This window comes from Pleurodeles waltl, chromosome 10 (genome assembly GCF_031143425.1).
Source record: "Pleurodeles waltl isolate 20211129_DDA chromosome 10, aPleWal1.hap1.20221129, whole genome shotgun sequence".
NCBI lineage: Eukaryota > Metazoa > Chordata > Amphibia > Caudata > Salamandridae > Pleurodeles > Pleurodeles waltl.
The window spans coordinates 651,844,692-651,866,082 of NC_090449.1; the positions used below are offsets into that span (position 1 = coordinate 651,844,692).

General features: G+C 44.1%; 1 protein-coding gene across 2 annotated transcripts in view; it reads left to right on the plus strand.

Annotated features, from left to right (window-relative positions):
• Positions 1-21,391, plus strand: part of RBM33 (RNA binding motif protein 33) — a 739,069-nt gene that overhangs the window by 27,058 nt on the left and 690,620 nt on the right. For both annotated transcript variants that reach the window (XM_069211143.1, XM_069211144.1), the window contains exon 2: positions 13,748-13,826. In XM_069211143.1, the coding sequence (XP_069067244.1) occupies positions 13,748-13,826 (79 nt within the window). The remainder of the gene's footprint in view (positions 1-13,747; positions 13,827-21,391) is intronic.

Genomic DNA, 21,391 nt, shown 5'->3' on the forward strand with positions numbered 1-21,391 from the left:
CCTGTTAAACATTGGATGACCCTCAATGGTCTATGGCTAGACATGAATGGACTGAAATCTTAATACTAAATAATAACAGTGTAACTCCTTTTAATTTCATGACCTCTTTCACTTAACCAACTACCTCTAGTAGATGTGGTTAGCAACTTTGGAGTCCCGTTTGATGCACCACTACATTTCAGAGCTCAAGTACAAGCAACCGTCAAATAAACAAACAACTACTTATAGGTTGTATTTAAATCACTTATATGCTGTTCTCAGATCTTGAAATCTCTGCTAAACATCATACACAGAAAACTGCAGGTCCATGCAGTTGTAGTATCGAGATTGTCCTATCCCATTGCAGTATATGTAGTCAAAACTGTATGATAAGGATCATTTTTGGGCTAAATAAAAACAACCACATTTCCTACTTCAGGCCACATCTATCTTGGCCAACTATTGAACACCGAATACATCACATGGTTATGTTGAAGGCCATCAATGTAAAAACAACTGGTTACCTATCAGACCTCTTCAAATTCCTTTAATTATGCTACACTCCTTCTTTCAGTATTTTTTGAAATTCTATTTTTTCAAGTGTTGTATGTTGCAGACATTATAATTGTAGTTGTCTTTCAATAATTCGATTATTTTTTTGCCGTTTTCCCTATTTTATAAGTCTGTGTGGTCCGATTGCCCAGCCCAAATTTAAATTCCTTTGAAAATTGTTTAGTGGGGTATGGTAACACATGTGAGGTAGTTTCCTCAGGATTGAGGTCTTCTTTATTGTGCTTTTGCATCCTACATGTTTTATGTACATTAGTGTCTCTAAATATAATTTGGGTAAGACTTGCAAGTGTGTGTTGGGTGCAGTGAATGAACATTCCTTTCAGGAATGTACATTTGCTACAACAGATGGGCATTTGACCTCCCATATGTTCGACACATCAAAATTATATAATTAAAAAAATAATCTAAACTTTGCTGAAACAGTTATTGCTCAACCCCTGCAGCATTTTTTTTTAATTATCATTTTTGAAGCACGTCTAATTTTGCTGGTCCGGTTTTCTGAAATTTTGTGTGTACACCTTTGGACATTTCATTGTCTTCTGTGAAGGACTGTGGTAAAACGGTGCTGTAGGGAAATGCATCCCTTGGCATGGTTACCCCCTAACTTTTTGCCTTTTGTTGATGCTAGTTATGATTGAAAGTGTGCTGGGATCCTGCTAACCAGGCCCCAGCACCAGTGTTCTTTCCCTAAACTGTACTTTTGTTCCCACAATAGGCACAGCCGTGGCACACAGATAAGTCTCTTGTAACTGGTACCAAGGACCCTGTGGCCAGGGAAGGTCTCTAAGAGCTGCACATGTATTATGCCACCCTGGGGACCCCTCACTCAGCACATGCACACACTGCCTCACAGCTTGTGTGTGCTCATGGGGAGAAAATGACTAAGTCAACATGGCACTCCCCTCAGAGTGCCATACCCTCAACCCACTGCCTGTGGCATATGTAAGTCACCCCTCTAGCAGGCCTTACAGCCCTAAGGCAGGGTGCACTATACCACAGGTGAGGGCATAGTTGCAAGAGCACTATGCCCCTACAGTGTCTAAGCCAAACCTTAGACATTGTAAGTGCAGGGTAGCCATAACGAGTATATGGTCTGGGAGTCTGTCAGTTACGAACTCCACTGTTCCATAATGGCTACACTGAAATCTGGGAAGTTTGATATCAAACTTCTCAGCACAATAAATCCTGACTGATGCCAGTGTGGGATTTATTGAAAAATGCACACAGAGAGCATCTTAGAGATGCCCCCTGTATACCAGTCCAAACACCAGTGTTAGGCTGACCAGTCCTGCCACAACCAGGCGTGTTTCTGGCCACATGGGGTGAGTGCCTTTGTCACTCTTTGGCCAGGAAAAAAGCCTGCACTGGGTGGAGGTGCTTCTCACCTCCCCCTGCAGGAACTGTAACACCTGGTGGTGAGCCTCAAAGGCTCATGCCTCTTGTTACAGCGCCCCAGGGCATCCCAGCTAGTGAAGATTCCCGCCCATCCGGACACAGCCCCCGCTTTTGGCGGCAAGTCCGTAGGAGATAATGAGAAAAACAAGGAGGAGTCACCCACCAGTCAGGACATCCCCTAAGGTGTCCTGAGCTGAGGTGACCACTGCCTTAAGAAATCCTCCATCTTGGTTTTGGAGGATTCCCCCCAGAAGGAATAGGGATGTCCCCCTTCCCCTCAGGGAGGAGGCACAAAGAGGGTGTAGCCACCCTCCAGGACAGTAGCCATTGGCTACTGCCCCCAGACCTAAACACACCCCTAAATTCAATATTTAGGGGGCGACCCTGAACCCAGGAAAGCAGATTCCTGCAACCTACAAGAAGGACTGCTGACTTGAAAGGACCGCAGAGACGACGTAGACGACAACTGACTTTGCCCCAGCCCTACCGGCCTGTCTCCAGACTCAACCTGCACAGCGATGCATCCAGCGTGAGCAGTGACTTCTGAGGACTCAGAGGACTGACCTGCACCTAAAGGACCAAGAACCTCCTGAGGACGGTGGCTCTGTCCAGAAACAACTACAAAACGGCTACAAGAAACCAACTTTAAAGAGACTCCAGCTTCACACTCTGCACCCAATGCCCCCAGGTCGAGTTTGCAGAAATCAACACTGCAGAGAGGACTCCTAGGCGACTCCAACGACTTGGACTCCCTGAGTTGACCTCCCTGCACACCCAAAGTGACGCCTGCAGAGAGGATCCAGAAGCTCCCCCTGACCATGACTGCCTAGTAACAAAGGAACCTGACGCCTGGACCAAGCATTGCACCTGCAGCCCCCAGGACCAAGAGGAATCAACTACCAGTGCAGGAGTGACCAGCAGGCGGCCCTCATCCTAGCCTACTCTCTGGCTGGCCTGAGAAGCCCCCCAGTGCCCTGCCTGCATCGCCAGAGTGACCCCTGGGTCCCTCCATTGCTTTCAATACAAAACCCGACGCCTACTTTGCACACTGCACCCAACCGCCCCTGTGCAGCTGAGGGTGTGTTTTGTGTGCTTGTGTGTAATTAGTATTATTTACCTAGAGATTCGTAACATCCTTGGCTGCGCCTGATGTGACCGATAGGTATTGAATGGTGGACTGCAATTTAGGCTCATTTAAGCCTGTACCCCAGTGATGCCGGATCGCTGCAGTGACCGAACCGTACAATAGAAAATGCCCTCTTGGCAAGCTAAATTCAGATCTTAAATCCTCGAAAGCGAGTAAAATACCTTCCTTAGAAAGGTTACCAACTGTTGTCACTTCTGCTTTGGTCCAAGCACTTAGCCCTCCCCAGTTATCCCCATGTAGTAGGGCCCTCAAAAACAATAATGCGAAGTCTGGGGAGTAAGAGGCTTTTGTCTTAATTTTACTCTGGTATTGTGTCCGTCCAGCACTGAATAATTACTCTCAATTCAGGAGTGTCAATCCCTCTTGATTCCCGGGTTCTCAACAAGACTTCTAACAGTCTCATTAGCAACAGGGTAAAGGGCCTCCCCATCTCTCCTGGGGCCTGTCTATTCGACAGCCAATGTGTAAACCATTATAGCTGCGCACAGGCTACAGCAGAAAGAGGCCTGGATGGCAAAGCCGAATTAAGATAGAGTCTAGACATTGTAAAAGAGTCAGATGCCAGAAGGCCAGACTGGGTAACCAGATCTGGGGATTTGGCTACCAGAGGAAAGTGGACAGAAGGCAAGCTTGTACTTCATAGCAATTGCCTGTAAATCCTCACTAGGTAATTTGCTGTAAAGTGCTATTTGAAAGACTGGGTGAAATGTTGCTGAAAATGACCCACATCTCAGCAGTGTGCTACATACACCATCTAGATGGAACACTGTGTAAAATGCTCACAGAGCGATCCAAATAATTTTTGCCTGGAGAAGAAATATAGGTATCTTCCAGGATTTCAGAATGCCACAGCAATAGGAACTCAACACACCATCAGGATCTCAGTGAATGGAAGTTAAACACTGAGGTCTTTCACACCCTTATAGTGAGATGGGGTCCATTTTGGACTAAAAGATCATTTAACCCCATGAGACATGATCCGTTGGCAGCTGTGCGCTATGCCTGCTTTCAGTAGTGGTCGATAGAGCTCAACTATGCATTTGCAATGATTGCAAGGGTGGCATGCCAGGTTGCGATACAGGAAGTGAGCCTGGTCCTAGTTTCGCTGATCTGGAGGTCTCAAGTATGGTTTCCAGGTCAAATGGAACGTTTTTGGGGATTTACTATCCTGTCTTCCTGTTCCTTCAGAACATTCTAACAGATCTTCAGGTAGCTTGTTACTGGCTGGTACTGAAAGAGTCATTCTGGCTAATGACTTGTAGGATTACTAGTCATGCTAAGCGATCCCAGGCCTTTTGGGACAAGCTGGTGAGAAGTTGAGGAACTAATCACAAAAGCCTGGGCCAACAACATGGTAAAGAGATTTCGATTGGGTTAGGAAAGATGGACACTTTGGCATCTGGATATTATGTGGCGAATGATGGTGCCTGTTCTAAATTTCCTATTGCCCTTGGTGTCTGAGGGTCGAGCTTATAGGTCGGTAAATCTTTTCAGATCTTTCATTTTGTAAAGCCACGCTCCAGTGGATGGAGTGTCAATGTGTAAACACGATCTAGTGAATAGGTTATTGCTAGTTATTGGCCTCAGAATCCACCAGAACCCAAATGTCCGGATCTGTGTGTTGTGAGAATAATTTTGAATTTCTTCCTGACTTGGTGACAGAATTAATTTCTATTTCAGAAGTTGGGCAAGTTGGCTACGCTTCTTTGATTGGTGTCATGCAAGAGAGTTTTGGATGTGAGGCTTCTGGATTTGTCAGGCAGGATGTTCACTCCTTATGGAGTTACTTTTTCCATCTCTAAACACTCTTAAGGTAACATGCAGTGGTATCTTATCTGGAGTTTGGTAGTGCCCCAGAATTATGAGTGGAGCGTTGTATGAAGGTGTATGAGGCTATTGTGGAAGAGTATAGACCTCCTGGGGCGTCCCAACTGTGATTGCCATCAGATAGACTTTTTGTGGTGTTCTCGCCCCCTACCATTGTTAGATGGGTTATGTAGGAGGCAGGAATAGATGTTTCACGATTTGAGCCCCACTGGGTCCTGGGGCTATGGCCTCAAATGATTTTGCTCTGGTGTCCACCTGGAGGAAACTATGAAGGCAGTGGACAGTTCAGTCTCTATCTTCAAACATTTTTACTTCAAGCTAGTCTGTGGCGGGGGGAATAGTTGGTGGCTTTCCTGATAATGAGTAAGCTTTGAGCTAGCTTAAGCTTCACTTCTAGTCCAGGCATAGAATACAAAATGTTCTATCAAGCATAAAGGATAGTTTTCATTTCTATTAATGACACAGAGGCAAGGTTTATTTCTCACAGCATATAAAAAAAAGCATCACATATCCTATTTAAATGACCCTCACCATTAAATCTTAAAGTGGACGTTCAGTTAATAGCTGTTGAAAATCAATAATGTACACGATTAGCTGCAGTGCAAATTAGAAATTATTTTTTGGGGTTATACATGTTAGATACTAGCTCTCTATGGCTTCTTTCTTCTACAGTAGGTACAGAGCAGAATCAGGTATAAAGTCGTACTTGAGAGATACCTGAGCTCTCAGGAATAAATAGGGAGAAGGGCCAAGAAAACAGTTACATAGAGTGTTATGGTCTGTAATTGGTCCCTGGTGTACTACTGCTTTTTCCCAGTGTTCCTTGGGAAGTGTGGTTTTGTTTCTTTTCGCTGTTGTATTAATCAGAGTGAAGAAACAATATATCATCCTTGCCTTAGTGTCTTTAATAGACTTGAATACTTTCCTTTACGCTAATGAGGATATTTTGTATTCTCTACAGCAGCTGTTCTTAACCTGTGGTTTGGGACGCCCTAGGTCACCACCTTGTATCCTTCTTGGGTCTGCGACTGTTTAGAAAATTTAAAAATACTAACAGATTAATAGTGTGTATACAAACAAATAAGCTAAACGTAAAATTGGAAATGTTAACACTTTCTCTTTAAACCATGTTTATGTGCTTTCTATCCTAGGTGGTACAGCTGGCGTATCATTCCCTGCTAACCTTTTGCAAACATTAAGTAACAGAAGACTCATATCCTTGTACACATAATTGTAGTGATCAGGAAAAATTTGTTCCACTAAGTCAGCAAAAATTTGAAACTGTGAGCCCGTCTGATTGCAGATGCAAAAAAAAAGTAAACATACAGCATGAAGTTGTGGCAAACAGACTGCCCCTGGGATTCACCAGGGTACAGTGAGTTTTGTGTTAGCCTATAACACATTCCATAAAGTGTATCCCCACTACGCATGACTGTGCAGGGAAATGGAAGTTAAAGAGGACGGGGAGGGAAAGGTGGTTCTATACTCACGGATTGGCTCCAATGAGCTGTTGCAGCATGTGGGTGGTCAGTCTGATGTGGTAGAATTGTCCCGTGGTCCCCAAAGGGCAGCTCCTAGATCCGGCCGCAATGGGCTGCCTCCACAACATGCGCACTACTTGTTGCCAGAGGGCCGTAGCTTCGGGTTTTCCCCGCTTAAGAGTTGCTGCAGTGTGCCAGCCTTCCAGTGCATAGCAATTAATCTATGCACCACTAGTAGTGCCAGGTCAGTAAAGTGATTCAGGCCCATGTGGTGCCACATGGGCATTCCGACGAAGCCTTGGGTAAGATTTTGTAGAGGTGGTGGGGTGTTCCCTTTCTAGACTGTGTTGTATTCATTGGAAGGGGTGGTGCAGGAGACCACCTGCCAGTAGAACAATGTTCTAGCCCACTCTTTCTGGGTCAAAAAGCGGTCCTCTTCGCAAGTCCGTCTGAGCAACTCCAAGGGGTTGTGCAGTGTGTGGGAAAGTCATTGTTTGAATCAGTGGGTGCCGATTGGGCTTCATACCCACCATACCCCACAACCTCCCTAATTCTAACAGCCATCTGAACATAGGCCAGCAAGTGGCCCACAGGGAGTCCTGCATCGTCAACCAGCTGATCAAATATGATGAGGGTTCCATTCTGGAACAGATCACCAGGGCACTCACACCTGCTGACTCCCAGAGCTTCACTCCTTCTGAGCCAATCTGATCTCTGAGTACTTATGTTGATCTCAAGCGGACCCCAGGGTTATACGTAGGCGTATCGGCATGAGACATAGGAGTCTCCCAAAGCTATTATGCCACCCACAGTAGACCACTAGTGGGTGAAGGGAGTGCTGCCCCAAGTAGAACATTTCTCCCTGCCCCATCCGCAGTACTCTTCGCCCAGGTACCAATCCCAGCATCTCTGTGCCTTCCCACCAGCCAGCGGATGGGCCACATTAGCTGCACTGCCAGGTAGTAATTTTCAAAGGGTGTCGAGTATGCCTTTCTTAATGGGAAGTTGGCTAGGACTATCCTGCGCCTACTCTTGTATCAGGTAAATCTGACAAGCATAGTGTGCAGTGTTTGGAATGTGCTCTAGGGGTCGTTTGCTGGTAAGTTACGAAAATAATACAATAGATGCAAGAGTATCACCATCTTTGAGAGTGACCCCCTGCCCTGTACCGAAAGGGTAGCAAGCACCATAATGTGATTTGAGGACCGAGATAGATGGAACCCTCATGAAGGTGATTGCTTCTGAGATCTTAGGTCATGTGGTAAACATTGATTCCTAGAGTAAGGTGCGGGGCTCCCAGCACAGTGAATGTGAGCTCACCACGATTTGCTGTGATGTTCAGTTGGGATGAATTGAGAACAAAGAGGTCTTCAGAATGCGCCTAGGATATCCGCTATCTCAGCAGTGCCTTACCCTATATCCCTGACATAGATTAGGATATCATTGGCACACGAGACCGTAGTTTATCCTATTAGCATGCCCCATTAATGACCTGCCAGTCTGAATTGCCGTGCTAGTGGCTCCATCACCAGGGCAAACAAGAGGGTAAAGAGGGGGCAGCCTTAGGCGCGCACCCCTGAGGATCGGGAAGGAGAGCTCTATATACGTTGCCCTATTTTCACATTTGCTATTGGTTCTGTGTATAGGAGTATTATGAGAGGCTGTAACCTACCTCTTATGCCCTTCACATCAAGCTTAGCAAACATGTACCCTCTGTCTATGGTGTCAAATGTTTTTTCCAGGTCTAATACCACACAGGCTGTAAAAAGGCAAGGATTTGAAGCGTTTTTCAGTATCCTGTGTAGCCTGCGGATGTTAACCTTTGTGGACCTAGTTAATATAAACCCGTTTTGATCTTATTGCACTAGGTTCGGAAGATGCTTGAGGAGCCTCATGGCTGTGGTCTTACTCAATATCTTGTAGTTGCTGCCCAGCATTGACAGTTACCTATACAATATTATCACTAGGGGGTCACTGGTGCCTTACGAGCTTTATAAAACTCTATGGGGAGAAGAGCAAAAACCACTTGCCCCTTGCCGATGGCCACTGGCGGAGGGGGTGCATGGGTAGGTGTCAGGCTGGGATCCCGCCACACCCAGTCCCCATTTTACGGTGCCTCTGTATTCAACTCACTAGTGTGTAGAGCGGTTCCTCAACTGCCCTACATGCCATGACTGCCGGTCAGAGTGAATTGCGCCACACACTCCATCTACTGGCAGTCCTTGGGAGCGGGCCCAACAGCACATAGACCACAGGACTGCAGCTCTCCTCCAAGGCAACCTTGTGGGGCATGAGCATTGTGCCCGCAGCTCTCCTCCAAGAAGCCCCACTTTCACCCTGCAGTGTGTGGTGGGGGCTTGCAGCGAGAGTATGCCCGGATGTGTCTAGATCTCTGGTCTCCCGGATGAACTGTGCTAAAGCACATCCTCCATCTTGCTGTGGCAAAGGGGGGGGGACCCCCTTTTGGAACTGTAGACTAAATAATAAGTTGGTATTCTCAGATTGATTCATGGGAGCATTGCAAGTAAATCAAAGAGAATATAGTATGGACTGAGAGGCCTCAATTTCATATAGAAAAGCTCCAACTTTCACCCTAACATTTTTATTTATTTTTTTCTTTATATTTGTGAAATAAATAAAATATTTCATAATTTGTGTATTTCTTTGAGCGCTTCTTTCTGTATTGTTTTGCCATTCAAATCCTAGAAATTGCAGAGGTTTGGGTCCCTGGCTCCCAGTAACTACTCTGTAGGGGTTCCTGGATTCCTATAATTATTCAGTGGTCGTCCCCATATTCCAGTAATAATAGGGAGGGGGGGACCACTAAAGTCATGAGGTTGAGAACTACTGTTCTCCATCTTTTCTGGACGCATTGTTTTAGAATAGGGTAGGCAGTGATTGCTTTAGAATGTCCACTGTGATTATGTCCGGATAGATCAAATCCTCTTAATTTTAAAAAATAATTTGGTGTTCATGAAAATCTTGCTGTGATGCTGTTAAGGCATTTGACAATGCATGCTCAGGCACTCTCAAGTACATTATAAGAGTTTGCCAAACAAAAAAAAAGCGAATTAAGTTCCACTGCTTAACTGTACCAGTTGAATGATCATTTGTAACGGGATAACAGCACTCTTACTTCTAGCAGTAATCTAGTGATGGGCAGTATATATGGAAATATGTACCCTTCTAACCTTTATCAATTATCAGTTTATAGAACATAATGACTGGTAATTTCGAACATACCATTTTTAAAAGGCACCTCTCAGGAATTCATGGGGTATGTGAAGAAGCGGCTCCTGCATTCCTACAGTTGTCCGGGGGCATGCCAAACCTAACTATGAACACTGGTTGTGTTTGCTTGAGACTAAAGGTGATTGTTTTGACTTCTCATTCAGTCATCCAGTAAACTTGCAGACAAGGCAGTACTTCAGGAAATCCACCTCACGTTTGCGGAGGCAGAGAAACTACGTGTGTGACTGCGTGGGAATAATCATTCTTATCAGCCTTCCACCCTTGCCAGCCGATAGGACTGTGGCACCTTGGAAGTGCAGCGTTACCATCCTCCTGCGCAAGTCCCTCCCACTATCTGTACTTAAGATGTTGACCAATCCGGAGAGACTACGCATTTAAGATGCAAATAATTGACAGGACATTGTGTGGCACTCTTTATGCATCAACTGGGCCGTATTCTTCCTACAGCTCAAGCGCCTGTTAACAGAAATGAATGGCACCTATTTATTTGCTTTTAGGGGGTGACTGGAATGTGGCCCAAGATATGATTTTGAACTGCACTGGCCCGGTTGATGTGGACTACAGTGTGGACCAGATTACCCTGGGTGACATCACCACACAGTATGGCCTCGTTGACGCATGGTGCCTTCACCTACCTCTCACCAGTGCATGGCACCCAATCAGTATTGGATTTCTTCCTTGCCTCGCAGCAGATGATCACTGATGAGTGATGCCCTTATCCTCAAAGGTTCGCTATTGGATCACTCACCATTCCTCATCTTGGCAGATCTTGGGCTTGCAAATCCAGGTTGCAAACTCTGGTGCTGCAGTCTTTCCTGCCACAGGCTGCCCCAGTGCAAGGACAAACTTAAGTCCCAAACTTGGACCAAAATATGAATTCAGTAGCCTTGGTGCGGTTGCTGTGGGCGGCAGCCCAGGCCACCATTAGGGGGCACCTGATGAGAGACATCACTCTCTCAAACAAGCAGAGCAGTAGAGGGCCCAAGAGGGTGCCATAGCGACCCTAATGTGCCTCCACATGGCCTGACCCTCTGCTCCTCTCAAGCGCCGCTTGGAAAAAGCGTGCATGGATCTTTATACGCTCTACACCTCTAAAGTGGAATGTGCGTTGCAGAAAATGAAGGGCCACCATTCAGAGCAAGATGAGAAGGGTGGGTAGGCCACTAGTTGTGCAGTCGAGGCAAAGGGAAGCTGAGATGGCTATCCCGGCCATAAAAACTGACACCAGCTGCATGCTCTGTCGTCAGAAGGGCATTGTGAATGAGTTGGTAGCATTCTACAGGGATCTCTACACCACAAGGTGAATGCTGACCCTGCCCGCTTAAATGCCTTTTTTGACAGCATACACATATCCAGTCTTGACTGGCAGGGAACTACTGTTGAAAATACCACACCATTCAGGCCACCTTTGAACACCCCTACTATAAGTCCCCTCGGGAGAACTACTTCCGGCTGAGTTCTATAAGTGGATGAAGGAGAAAGTGGTGGACTCACTGTACAAGGCTTTGCGAGAGGCAGAACACACAGGGGCCTTTGGTCGTCTCTCAAACAGGACCCTGATCGCTGTTCTTCCTAAGCCTGGTGAACACCCTTTTGTTTGTGGTAGCTAAAGTCCAATTTCTCTAGTTAACAGAGACGTCAAGATACTGGCCAGGGTTCTAGCTACCTGTCTAAGGATGGTTATCCCTTCTCTGAATCACCAAACCCTATTGGGGTTTGTCCCTGGACCATAATCTCTGAACCATTTTCAAACTCTGACCCACACCTTATGGTTAGAAAAGGACATGAAGGAGGATTCTCCCGCCCTCTTACTAGATGCTGAGAAGGCGTTTGACTGAATTGAATAGAGGTACCTCTTTGTGACACTCTGCAAATTCGGCATAGAAGAGGACCACATCGCCAAAGGTCAGTGGCTTCACGATTCTCCCTCGGCGCAGGTTAATTGTGGTGGTTTTCTTTCAGAACCATTTCTGGACTGCAGGGGCACACGTCAGAGGTGCCTGTTGCCCCGAAAGCCCGTCAACACTATATCTATGCAGATCACATTCTACTCGGGCTCTCTGATCTAACCATCTCACTCCCGGCCCTTCTTTATGTAATCTCCACCTCCACAGCACTCTCCAGATATAAGATCAACAGGGGAAAGAGTGAGGCCCTGCCGATCTCGTGAGTGACCACAAGGGCAGTCTTTGCCAACTACTGGTTCCAATTGAAATTCTTATGCTTTAAGTGCATAGGGATATACATTAACCGGGATCTGGACCGCATGGTTGCGGACAACATCGAGCCACTGTTAGAACGATCAAGACTCAACTAGAACAAGTGGTTTCAACTCCACCTTTCATTGTAGGGTGGGACACAGGCGTAAAGATGGTGACCTTTCCGAGGTTCACCTGTGTCCTAGGTATTCTCCCATTGCTAACACCCCTCAAGTAACTGAGGTCAGTGAACAAGGGCATTAAGACCTTAATTTGGGGGAAGGCGAGACCCCGGCTGGCCATAGACAAACTTATAGCCCACAGCACCTGTGGTGGCTCAGTTGAACACTAGTGCATGGCCTGGCACTTGGTGCATCCCACCCACATGTAACCTTATGGCCAAGACACATGGGGCAATTTAAAGGAGTGATGTTGAGCGGATGATGATGATGATGCTGCGACCACACGTGCTGTGACATGGTGCACGTAATGTGCAACTGCTCTGAAATCTGCCCCTTCTTGGAGGATATTGGATCCACATTGAGCGTGACAATAGCGAGACTCCCCCAGCCCACTCCTTCCCCTCAACCCCGATTTTGCAAGACCTGATCATGCTTCATGGCACAGCATATGCACCTTTATTATCCCATCATTAACGTAGGCTGCTTCATGCTGTGCTCCTGACTGCAAAGATCTGTGTTCTCTAACACTGGCACTCCCAACACCCACCTATTCATGAGGAATGGCTCAGAGAAATGTATAAAACGGGCACATATAAGGAACTAATTTATATTCAGCAAGACAAGGCTGAGACTTTACTCCACACATGGTCGCCCTTCCTGCATGACTGCCGCCAATAGTTGGTAGACATACTGGCGGTGGCCTTGTGTGCATCCTCCTGTGTTTTAGCCTCCATGGCTGTTTCAGGGGCTGGCACTGCCATGGCCCCCACGCCAATGCCCCTCCGCCTCCCTCCAACCCCCCACCCCCACCTCCCGCCTCAACCACTCATTGGCTCATGGAGGGTACATTATATGCAACAGAAGTGCAAGCTTCCATTGTAGACATTCAACAGGGACAGCATGGGCAGCAGAACATTATTCCCTCACATGTGGAACTTGTACAGCATAGCTAGGAATTTTACATACTTTTCTTATTCTTGCTCGTCTTTGGGTTGAGTTCAAGCTGGAAGAGAAAATGAAACGTAGGGGTGCAAAGGTCAATATTACAAAAATCTGTGAAGTGAGATTGTTAAATATTTCTGATAATATAATGTGGAGTACTGTGACCAGTTCTAAAGTTTCTTGTTAGTGAGCAAGTCTGTGGATGTGAAGATGATTGGAGAATTGATTAAGGTTGAAGAATAGCTGCATGTTGAGCTCACCATATAATACAACCAATTTAATAAAAAATATAAACAAAACCGTGAAGATTAACTCTTTGGGTGCTCCCATGCCTTTTTGTTTTAAGACCTTTTTAATGCGTATTATTTTACTTAGGGAAAGCTTCTTTCGGCCAGTTTTCGCCTGTGTTGCCTTAATTTGTTTGTGGCCAGTGCAGTGTATAAATATTTAAGTAGTGTGCTTGGTACTTGCAAGTAAGGGTAGGGTGATGCTGCCGGACATTTCAGCCATGTGTTGTGCAAATTACTTTAACTAAAGTACGTCTGTTATGGGGCACTGCCTTTATATTAAAAAAACCTGAAGCGTTGAGTATTGCCCTTGAAAATAGAATTTGTGTACACAGCCAGAATTGAAAGGTTTATCTGCACTGACAATGCAAACACATTTGTGCCCAGGTTTGTTGGTAATTCATGAACAGAGCAAGATTCTGTATGATTGGTACTTGGATTTTTTACATACCTTTGTAAGTAAACATTGTCTTTTTCTTTGCAGATGACAACTTCGATCAGCTTGATAAGCCTGGTTCAGAAAGGTCTCGGAGGAGAAAAACTTCAGATGATGACTCGGGCAGGTAGTCAAGATTTGTTTTCTCCCATGTCTAGATACTTTACATTGTTTTTTAATTGCTTTTTGTTTTGGGTTAGAGGTTTTGTTTTTTAATCTGCCATCTGTTCATATATCAGTGAAGCTATTTGCTTCACTTTGCTTGGTAACGGGTGCTTGAGATCTACTATAATGGACCTTTTAGACCTGTAGCGAAAGGAGTATGGAACAGAAAGTACTGTACTTGTGATGTAGTAATGAGGGCTTCTGCTGTGTCTCTACTCGGCTGTCACTGTGAAAATATTACATGCTCTTTAAGTGGACTTGCGGCTAGGAAGGAAAATATAGAAATATTCCACAGGAGTCGTCTCAGTGTTCGTGTGTTTGAACTCTATTGTACTTTGATTTTTATTCCACGTAACACTACCAAGTGCTCAATAAAGCCTCCAGCTTGTTCAGTGGGAAACATCCTAACATTAAGTAGTTCCCTTCAGTGCCAAGGACCACTGTGTGCTTTTGGAGACCAAAAATATTTATACGTTTAGTCAATTTATTATTTTGGTGAGGACCCAGCAGTTCCTTCATCAATAAAGTTTTATAAAAAATGGCAAAACTAAACTAGCAGTTAAAAAGGCAAAAGGCTGGCAGCCAACACCAGATCCGTTGGCTTTGGAGTGCTTGTTTGTTTGATGTTTGCTAGTGGTCCATCTATGGAAAGACCTCAATATCTAAAGTCAAATATTTTGAATGTTTGCTGAACTGTTTTAGAAGTGGTGCTAGAACAAAAGCAGTGACACTTTTTCTCTTTGTAAGACTTCTCTGCAGTATATGGGTTATACGGACCATTGCAGCGTTGGTGCTTTGGATCCTCCCTGGTCCTGAGAAACAAGACATCTCATTCCCCTATTTACCGGAGTGCTTCTGAGAGCTTGAATTTAAGGGTGTTTGTAGTCCGCAGCTCAGTTCATTCACTGCATATTCTCCCTTTGCTCTCTGAACCGTATGGTCCTATCCCCGCTGAACTTTTACTTCTAAATGTCCCGATTTGGTTTATCACAGTACCTATACGTTTAATTATAGATTGAACAGCTGTTAAGGAGGACACCGTGTTTTCACAGATGTTTTTTCTTACTTCTGTATTTTTTCGTTTGCCAGATTCCTCAGTTATTTTTATTGTGTTCATTATTATTATTTTTTTATTTTACTTGAAGCTTTGTCTTACCTAACCATTGCTTGTTTTTGTGCATTATTGGTCACTGAGAGATGGAGTGACATCAAAAGTTTCAAGGAACCTTAGATTGCAGAACCATTATTACATCAAACATGGAAAGTGAAGTATTGATTTTGATTGTTGCTGTAAAGTGATTATGCATCATTTGACTTTGCACCTTTGGGGTTTTGTTAAGACATGCAGATTACACCTCCTGTCTTCCTTTTATGTCACTAAGTTAAAGATAGCCACCTCTATATAAAACCAATGCAAGGTATGCTTCCCTTATTCTTTCGTAAGTGTGTGTCTAGTATCAGTGGTTTCCTGTAGGACGCTGGCTCCCAATGTAGTACACTAAAATGAAATACACTGTGCAGAGAGTCCAGTGGTTCCCCAAAGATGTGCAGAGGCAGAAATAGGTGGGTCTAGAGCTCCATTTGTGGTATTGTGAGTGAGCAGCTAGGCTTATCAAAGAGTAGTGTGAAGCATTTATTTGTACTCGGAGGCAATAAATGAGACACTCACACACAGAATAAATCTGAGGCCAATTTAGAAAAATAACAGTTGCTTTTATATATGCTTTGAACCAAAGAACTTTGTTATAAGGTAAGCAGTTTTCAAATTAAAAATAATTTGCTGTTTCAAAAATCGACACAGTGCAATTTTTAGTGTCTAGAGACAAGAATAGAAAAATATGTGGAGCACTCTGGAACTATGTATAGCCGTTATCAGACTTAAGTAAAGTCATACAAATACAATTTAAACAAAAAGTACAGGTGCAATTGTCCACATTTGTAGAATATAATCAAATGAATACTGTCTTTTTAGAAAAATGTCAAACAGACACATTATAGGATGCAATCTATTACGAACAAATATTTAATTATACATCCAAGAAAAGAATTCAAAAACACCTTTAGTGACATATAAACTATATATAGACTTAACAATACACATTAGACGTACAAAAGTTAAAAATAGACATTACAAGACTGTCGATGAATCAATCCATAATTTATCCAAATTCTAGTGATTGATTCCAGTCCCAAAATTAAAATTCAGTCACGAATAAATCCATCCAATTTGGTATAATTCATTCCGAAATACAATCCGAGACTTCAGCCGACACGTGTTTCGTCCTATTCAGGACTTTATCAAGGCTGAATAAACAATTACAAAAGTTATAATGCAAGTTAATAACACTTGAATTAATTAAATATGTCCAACATGTATGAATTGACTAGTCCTTACACATTAGTCCAATCTAAACTATTAGTAACGTCGGTTTGTTCACCATCTAACATCATGCGGACAGAAGAGTAGAGCCAAAAACCACAGTCACCCACACATGTGGTAAGCAGTGCAGTAGAATCAAGGTGCTATAACAATGTGTCAAACACTCAAACATAGGGATAGAGGACACAGCTAGTACCAGCAACCAAGTGTTGTGAATTGAGCATGCATTTGGAATGAGCCAAAAGAGCCACACTAGCAAATAATTATAAATACCTCTTATAAGGGATATCCCTCCATGTTCTAATCTTAGAGACCTGCATATATAGAGTAACATATTATATTCTATCAATGTATATCAAAGCTAATGGACCTATCCAAAATATATAGACGTAGTCCACAAAACACACCTGCGTGTAGTAGTCAAGTTATCTGATGCATAGTTCTTAGTAGTCCAAACGGAAAATCTACGAGTAAGTAATCCTATTCATCTCATTAGATTCATCCAACCACAAACACTTGAGACAGTTCTGAAAAAAGAAGAAACCAAGCAGTCATGGCATCATTTGATATTCAAAAGAGCACACACAGTCCATGTCTAGTGATCTAATTACCAACAATAGGGCACTATTAATAGACCCACAGTAATGGATGTACTTATCCAAATAGGCATGTTGCGATCATTTATAAATACCCGTACACATTCCAAAAAACGTGACCGACAAATCGTTTGGCAATGAAACACAGATACTCTAGTTCATTACTGGTGCCGCAGTGCACCTAAAATACTGTCATCAATACATAGAATTGGATGCCCATTCCGCACCCTGAATCACATAAACCTTACCGCGTCACATAGACGTGCGTCCCGCACGGAACGCCAGCAAATCTGAATGAAAAGGACAGCAACACCTTGCTAATAGCGGGCGGCCCTTTTGAAGACAACAGAAATGAAAAAAAGGACAAATCCGCCCTATGTAAAACACATATAAAAGACACTGCCGAATCTGGGTATTCCCATGGGCGCAATCTTGTAGCACACATTTACAGCAAGTATGTGTAGCTAACCATATTTCAACTACGTAGAGGGTCTATGTTTCAAATCTCCAACGGTACTACAAAGACCCACAAAACTACTATTATTACTCCCTTGGCACAAATACAGCAATAAACACCAAAGTGTCAAAAGACATTATTCAACAGAAAAATGAGACGTAATATAGTGCGGTATGGTGCAAAATTATGAAACTTTGTCACAAATACCATATTGCTATAAATGTAAAATCTAATAAAATAAATACCTCAGAAATAGTGTTCGCCTCATTGAGTATCCATAGACAAAGTAATAACGACGCCAACTTGGACTAGATGTCAATATTAGCTTTGGTTTTCTAAAACCCTGCCAAGATACATTGTGTACTGCTCAGTATCGAAGAGTAGAACAGAATCCCCGTTATTAAGTTACCATGTGAGGAAAGTGGAATTATTTACTCGCAACAAACCACACAGACACAGTATAGACCCTTTACACCCGACATGCAGAGCCCCTGGTGTAGTGGTATGTGAGTCAGTACAATAGTTGATATTAGAATGATGTTACAGATACTTGCTGTAATTGTGTGCTACAAGATGGCGCCCATGGGAATACCCAGATTCGGCAGTGTCTTTTATATGTGTTTTACATAGGGCGGATTTGCCCTTTCTTTATTTCCGTTGTCGTCAAAAGTGCTGCCCGCTATTAGCAATGCGTTGCTGTCCTTTTCATTCAGATTTGCTGGCGTTCGGAACGGGAGGCACGTCTGTGTGACGCGGTAAGGTTTATGTGATTCAGGGTGCAGAATGGTCATCCAATTCTATGTATTGATGACAGTATTTTAGGTGCACTGCGGCACCGGTAATGAACTTGAATATCTGTTTTTCATTGCGAACGATTTGTCGGTCACGTTTTTTGGAATGTGTACGGGTATTTATAAATGATCGCAACATGCCTATTTGGATAAGTACATCCATTACTGTGGGTCTATTAATAGTGCCCTATTGGTGGTAATTAGATCAGTAGACATGGACTATGTGTGTTCTTTTGAATATCAAATGATACCATGACTGCTTGGTTTCTTCTTTTTTCAGAACTGTCTCAAGTGTTTGTGGTTGGATGGATCTAATGAGATGAATGGGATTACTTACTCGTAGATTTTCCGTTTGGACTACTAAGAACTATCCATCAGATAACTTGACTACTACACGCAGGTGTGTTTTGTGGACTAGGTCTATATATTTTGGATAGGTCCATTAGCTTTGATATACATTGGTAGAATATAAAATGTTACTCTATATATGCAGGTCTCTAAGATTAGAACATGGAGGAATATCCCTTATAAGAGGTATTTATAATTATTTGCTAGTGTGGCTCTTTTGGCTCATTCCAAATGCATGCTCAGTTCACAATTGGTTGCTGGTACTAGCTGGGTCCTCTATCCCTATGTTTAAGTGTTTGACACATTGTTACGGCACCTTGATTCTACTGCACTGCTTACCACATGTGTGCGTGACTGTGGTTTTTGGCTCTACTCTTCTGTCCGCATGATGTTAGATGGTGAACAAACCAACGTTACTAATAGTTTAGATTGGACTAATGTGTAAGGACTAGTGAATTCATACATGTTGGACATATTTAATTCAAGTGTTATTAACTTGCATTATAACTTTTGTAATTGTTTATTCAGCCTTGATAAAGTCCTGAATAGCACGAAACACGTGTCGGCTGAAGTCTTGGAGTGTATTTCGGAATGAATTATACAATTTTGGATGGATTTTTTGTGATTGAATTTTAATTTTGGGACTGGAATCAATCACTAGAATTAGGATGAATTATGGATTGATTCATCATTGATAGTCTTGTAATGTCTATTTTTAACTTTTGTACGTCTAATGTGTATTGTTAAGTCTATATATAGTTTGTATGTCACTGAAGGTGTTTTTTAATTATTTTCTTTTCTTGGATGTATAATTAAATATTTGTTCTTAATAGACTGCATCCTATAATGTGTCTGTTTGACATTTTTCTAAAAAGACAGTATTCATTTGATTATATTCTACACATGTGGACAATTGCACCTGTACTTTCTTTGTTTAAATTGTATTTGTATGACTTTTCTTAAGTCTGATAACGGCTATACATAGTTCCAGAGTGCTCCACATATTTTTCTATTCTTGTCTCTCTACACTGGTTAAGGTTCCCTTGCCAGTAAGACATATTTGGCAACAATATGTACATGTGTATGAGCACCTGTAGTATATTATAACAATATAGAAGTTTGCGGCCAAGTCTGGCTTCTTGTTGCCACATTGATATTCATTTTCAATTTTTAGTGTCTTCAGTGTTAACCTATGGAGGGAAACAAAGATGCAGTTTCACAGGCAAGTATGTGACTCACGGTCCCACTCTTCAGCAAGTTTAGAATAGCACCGGGCAAGGTTCAGGTTGTTATCCAAAGTGCACCCACAATGGCACGCGGTTGGCTGGATGCCTGAGGTTTAAGTTTACGGTCGGTGCCTTATGTTAGTCACTGAAGACTTGGGATGGGGGCAGGGGAGGGAGAGTTGACGCGCTGCTCACAGGTAAGTCCCAGTAGTGGCAGAGGTCGGCCTCTGTGGGTTGAGATGAGCACTGGGGGAGCCACAGATCTGCACCGAACTTACACCCTCAGCGGCACAGGGGCGGCCGGGTGAAGAATGCCAACACTGTGTCTGGCAGCCAATGCTTTCCATTGCAGACAGGAGGTATCCGCTGCAATGTTGAGTAAAGCGGGGTCTGTCTCTCTTGGAGTTGAGGTAAGTACAAGGAGGGGGGGGGGGCACAAGGCAGCACTGAACTTACACCATCAGCGGCTCAGGGGCGGCCGGGTGCAGAGTGCCAACACAACGTCGGGCGCCCAGTGTACTTCAACTGAGATGTTTCCAGAAATGGGCTGCAGACTCTGGCCAGGAGGCCTGAAGGGGTCTGCCCAGATCTGCCCAGGTAAGTTGAGATGCCAGGGGTCGTAGGGACGCTGTCAGTACAGCTCCCCAAGGCCGGGGGTTTCGTGTGTAGGGTATCTTTAGACATCGGAATCAGCTCACCCGGCAGATGGTGCTCAAGGGGATCCCTTAGATTTAGTCTGCAGGCATCGCTGGGGAGTCCGGCAGGAGTCAACCCACAGTGGATTGTAGGTTGGAAGCACCGGGGAACCTTCACTGGGCGGGTGGGCCACTTGGACTTTAGCCAGGGGAATCAGGTGCAGTAGTCACTTCTGGTGTTAGGTTTTGCGGTTCCTCGGGCAGGCTTCTTCTTCTTTAAAGATGTTTTTTTCTGGAAAGGTCCGCTGTCCATGGGTGTTCTTGGTTTTTTTCGAAGGCAGGCAGTCCACCCAAGGCTTTGGGGGTTGCTGGGCTGCAGGAAAGTCATCGTCTGAGTGCAAATTTTTTGAAGGCTGCAGACAGGCTGGTAGGGCTAGGGCTAAGTCAGTGGGTGTCTTCAGTCTTCTTTGCTGGTGATGGGTCTGGTTCTTCTTAGGTTGCAGGAATCTGATTCTAGGGTTCGGGGAGTGCCACCTAAAATATTGAATTTAGGGGTGTTACAGCGAGTGCTATTTTGTAGCCAATCAGCTTCTCACCTTTAGGGCAACTACACGCTTTCTATTACAACTTCCTTTGGGAAGTGTCATAACCCTAATCCTACTGGCCTAATTCCTTCCATGCAGGATAGAGTAATTTAAAAAGTAGTGTCCGCTTCAGCTCGTCCAACTTAGGGGTGAGACTGGCACAAAGTGGCCACTCCTACTAATTTACTTAATTTTCCATAATTTTCCAAAACTGGGGTCTGGAACTGGGGTTTGACCTCCTCCACCATTTGGAGAGCCCTGGGTTGCATTTCAAAGGCGGCAAGGCCTTTGAAGGCCCCCACCCTGGAATGTCCATCCTGCCTGGAAGAGGAGGTCACACCTCTGCTCAGAGCAGGCCTCTGTTCTGAGCCCTCGGGAGCACTGGCTCTCACCTCAGTGGGCCAGAACTTTGTCTAAGGTGGCTGTACTTGTTTTGTTAGTGCCCATGTTACGAGTTGATATGTTTTGCAGGGTGCACCGCTAAAGTGCCCTCTCGGTGCATGTATTAAT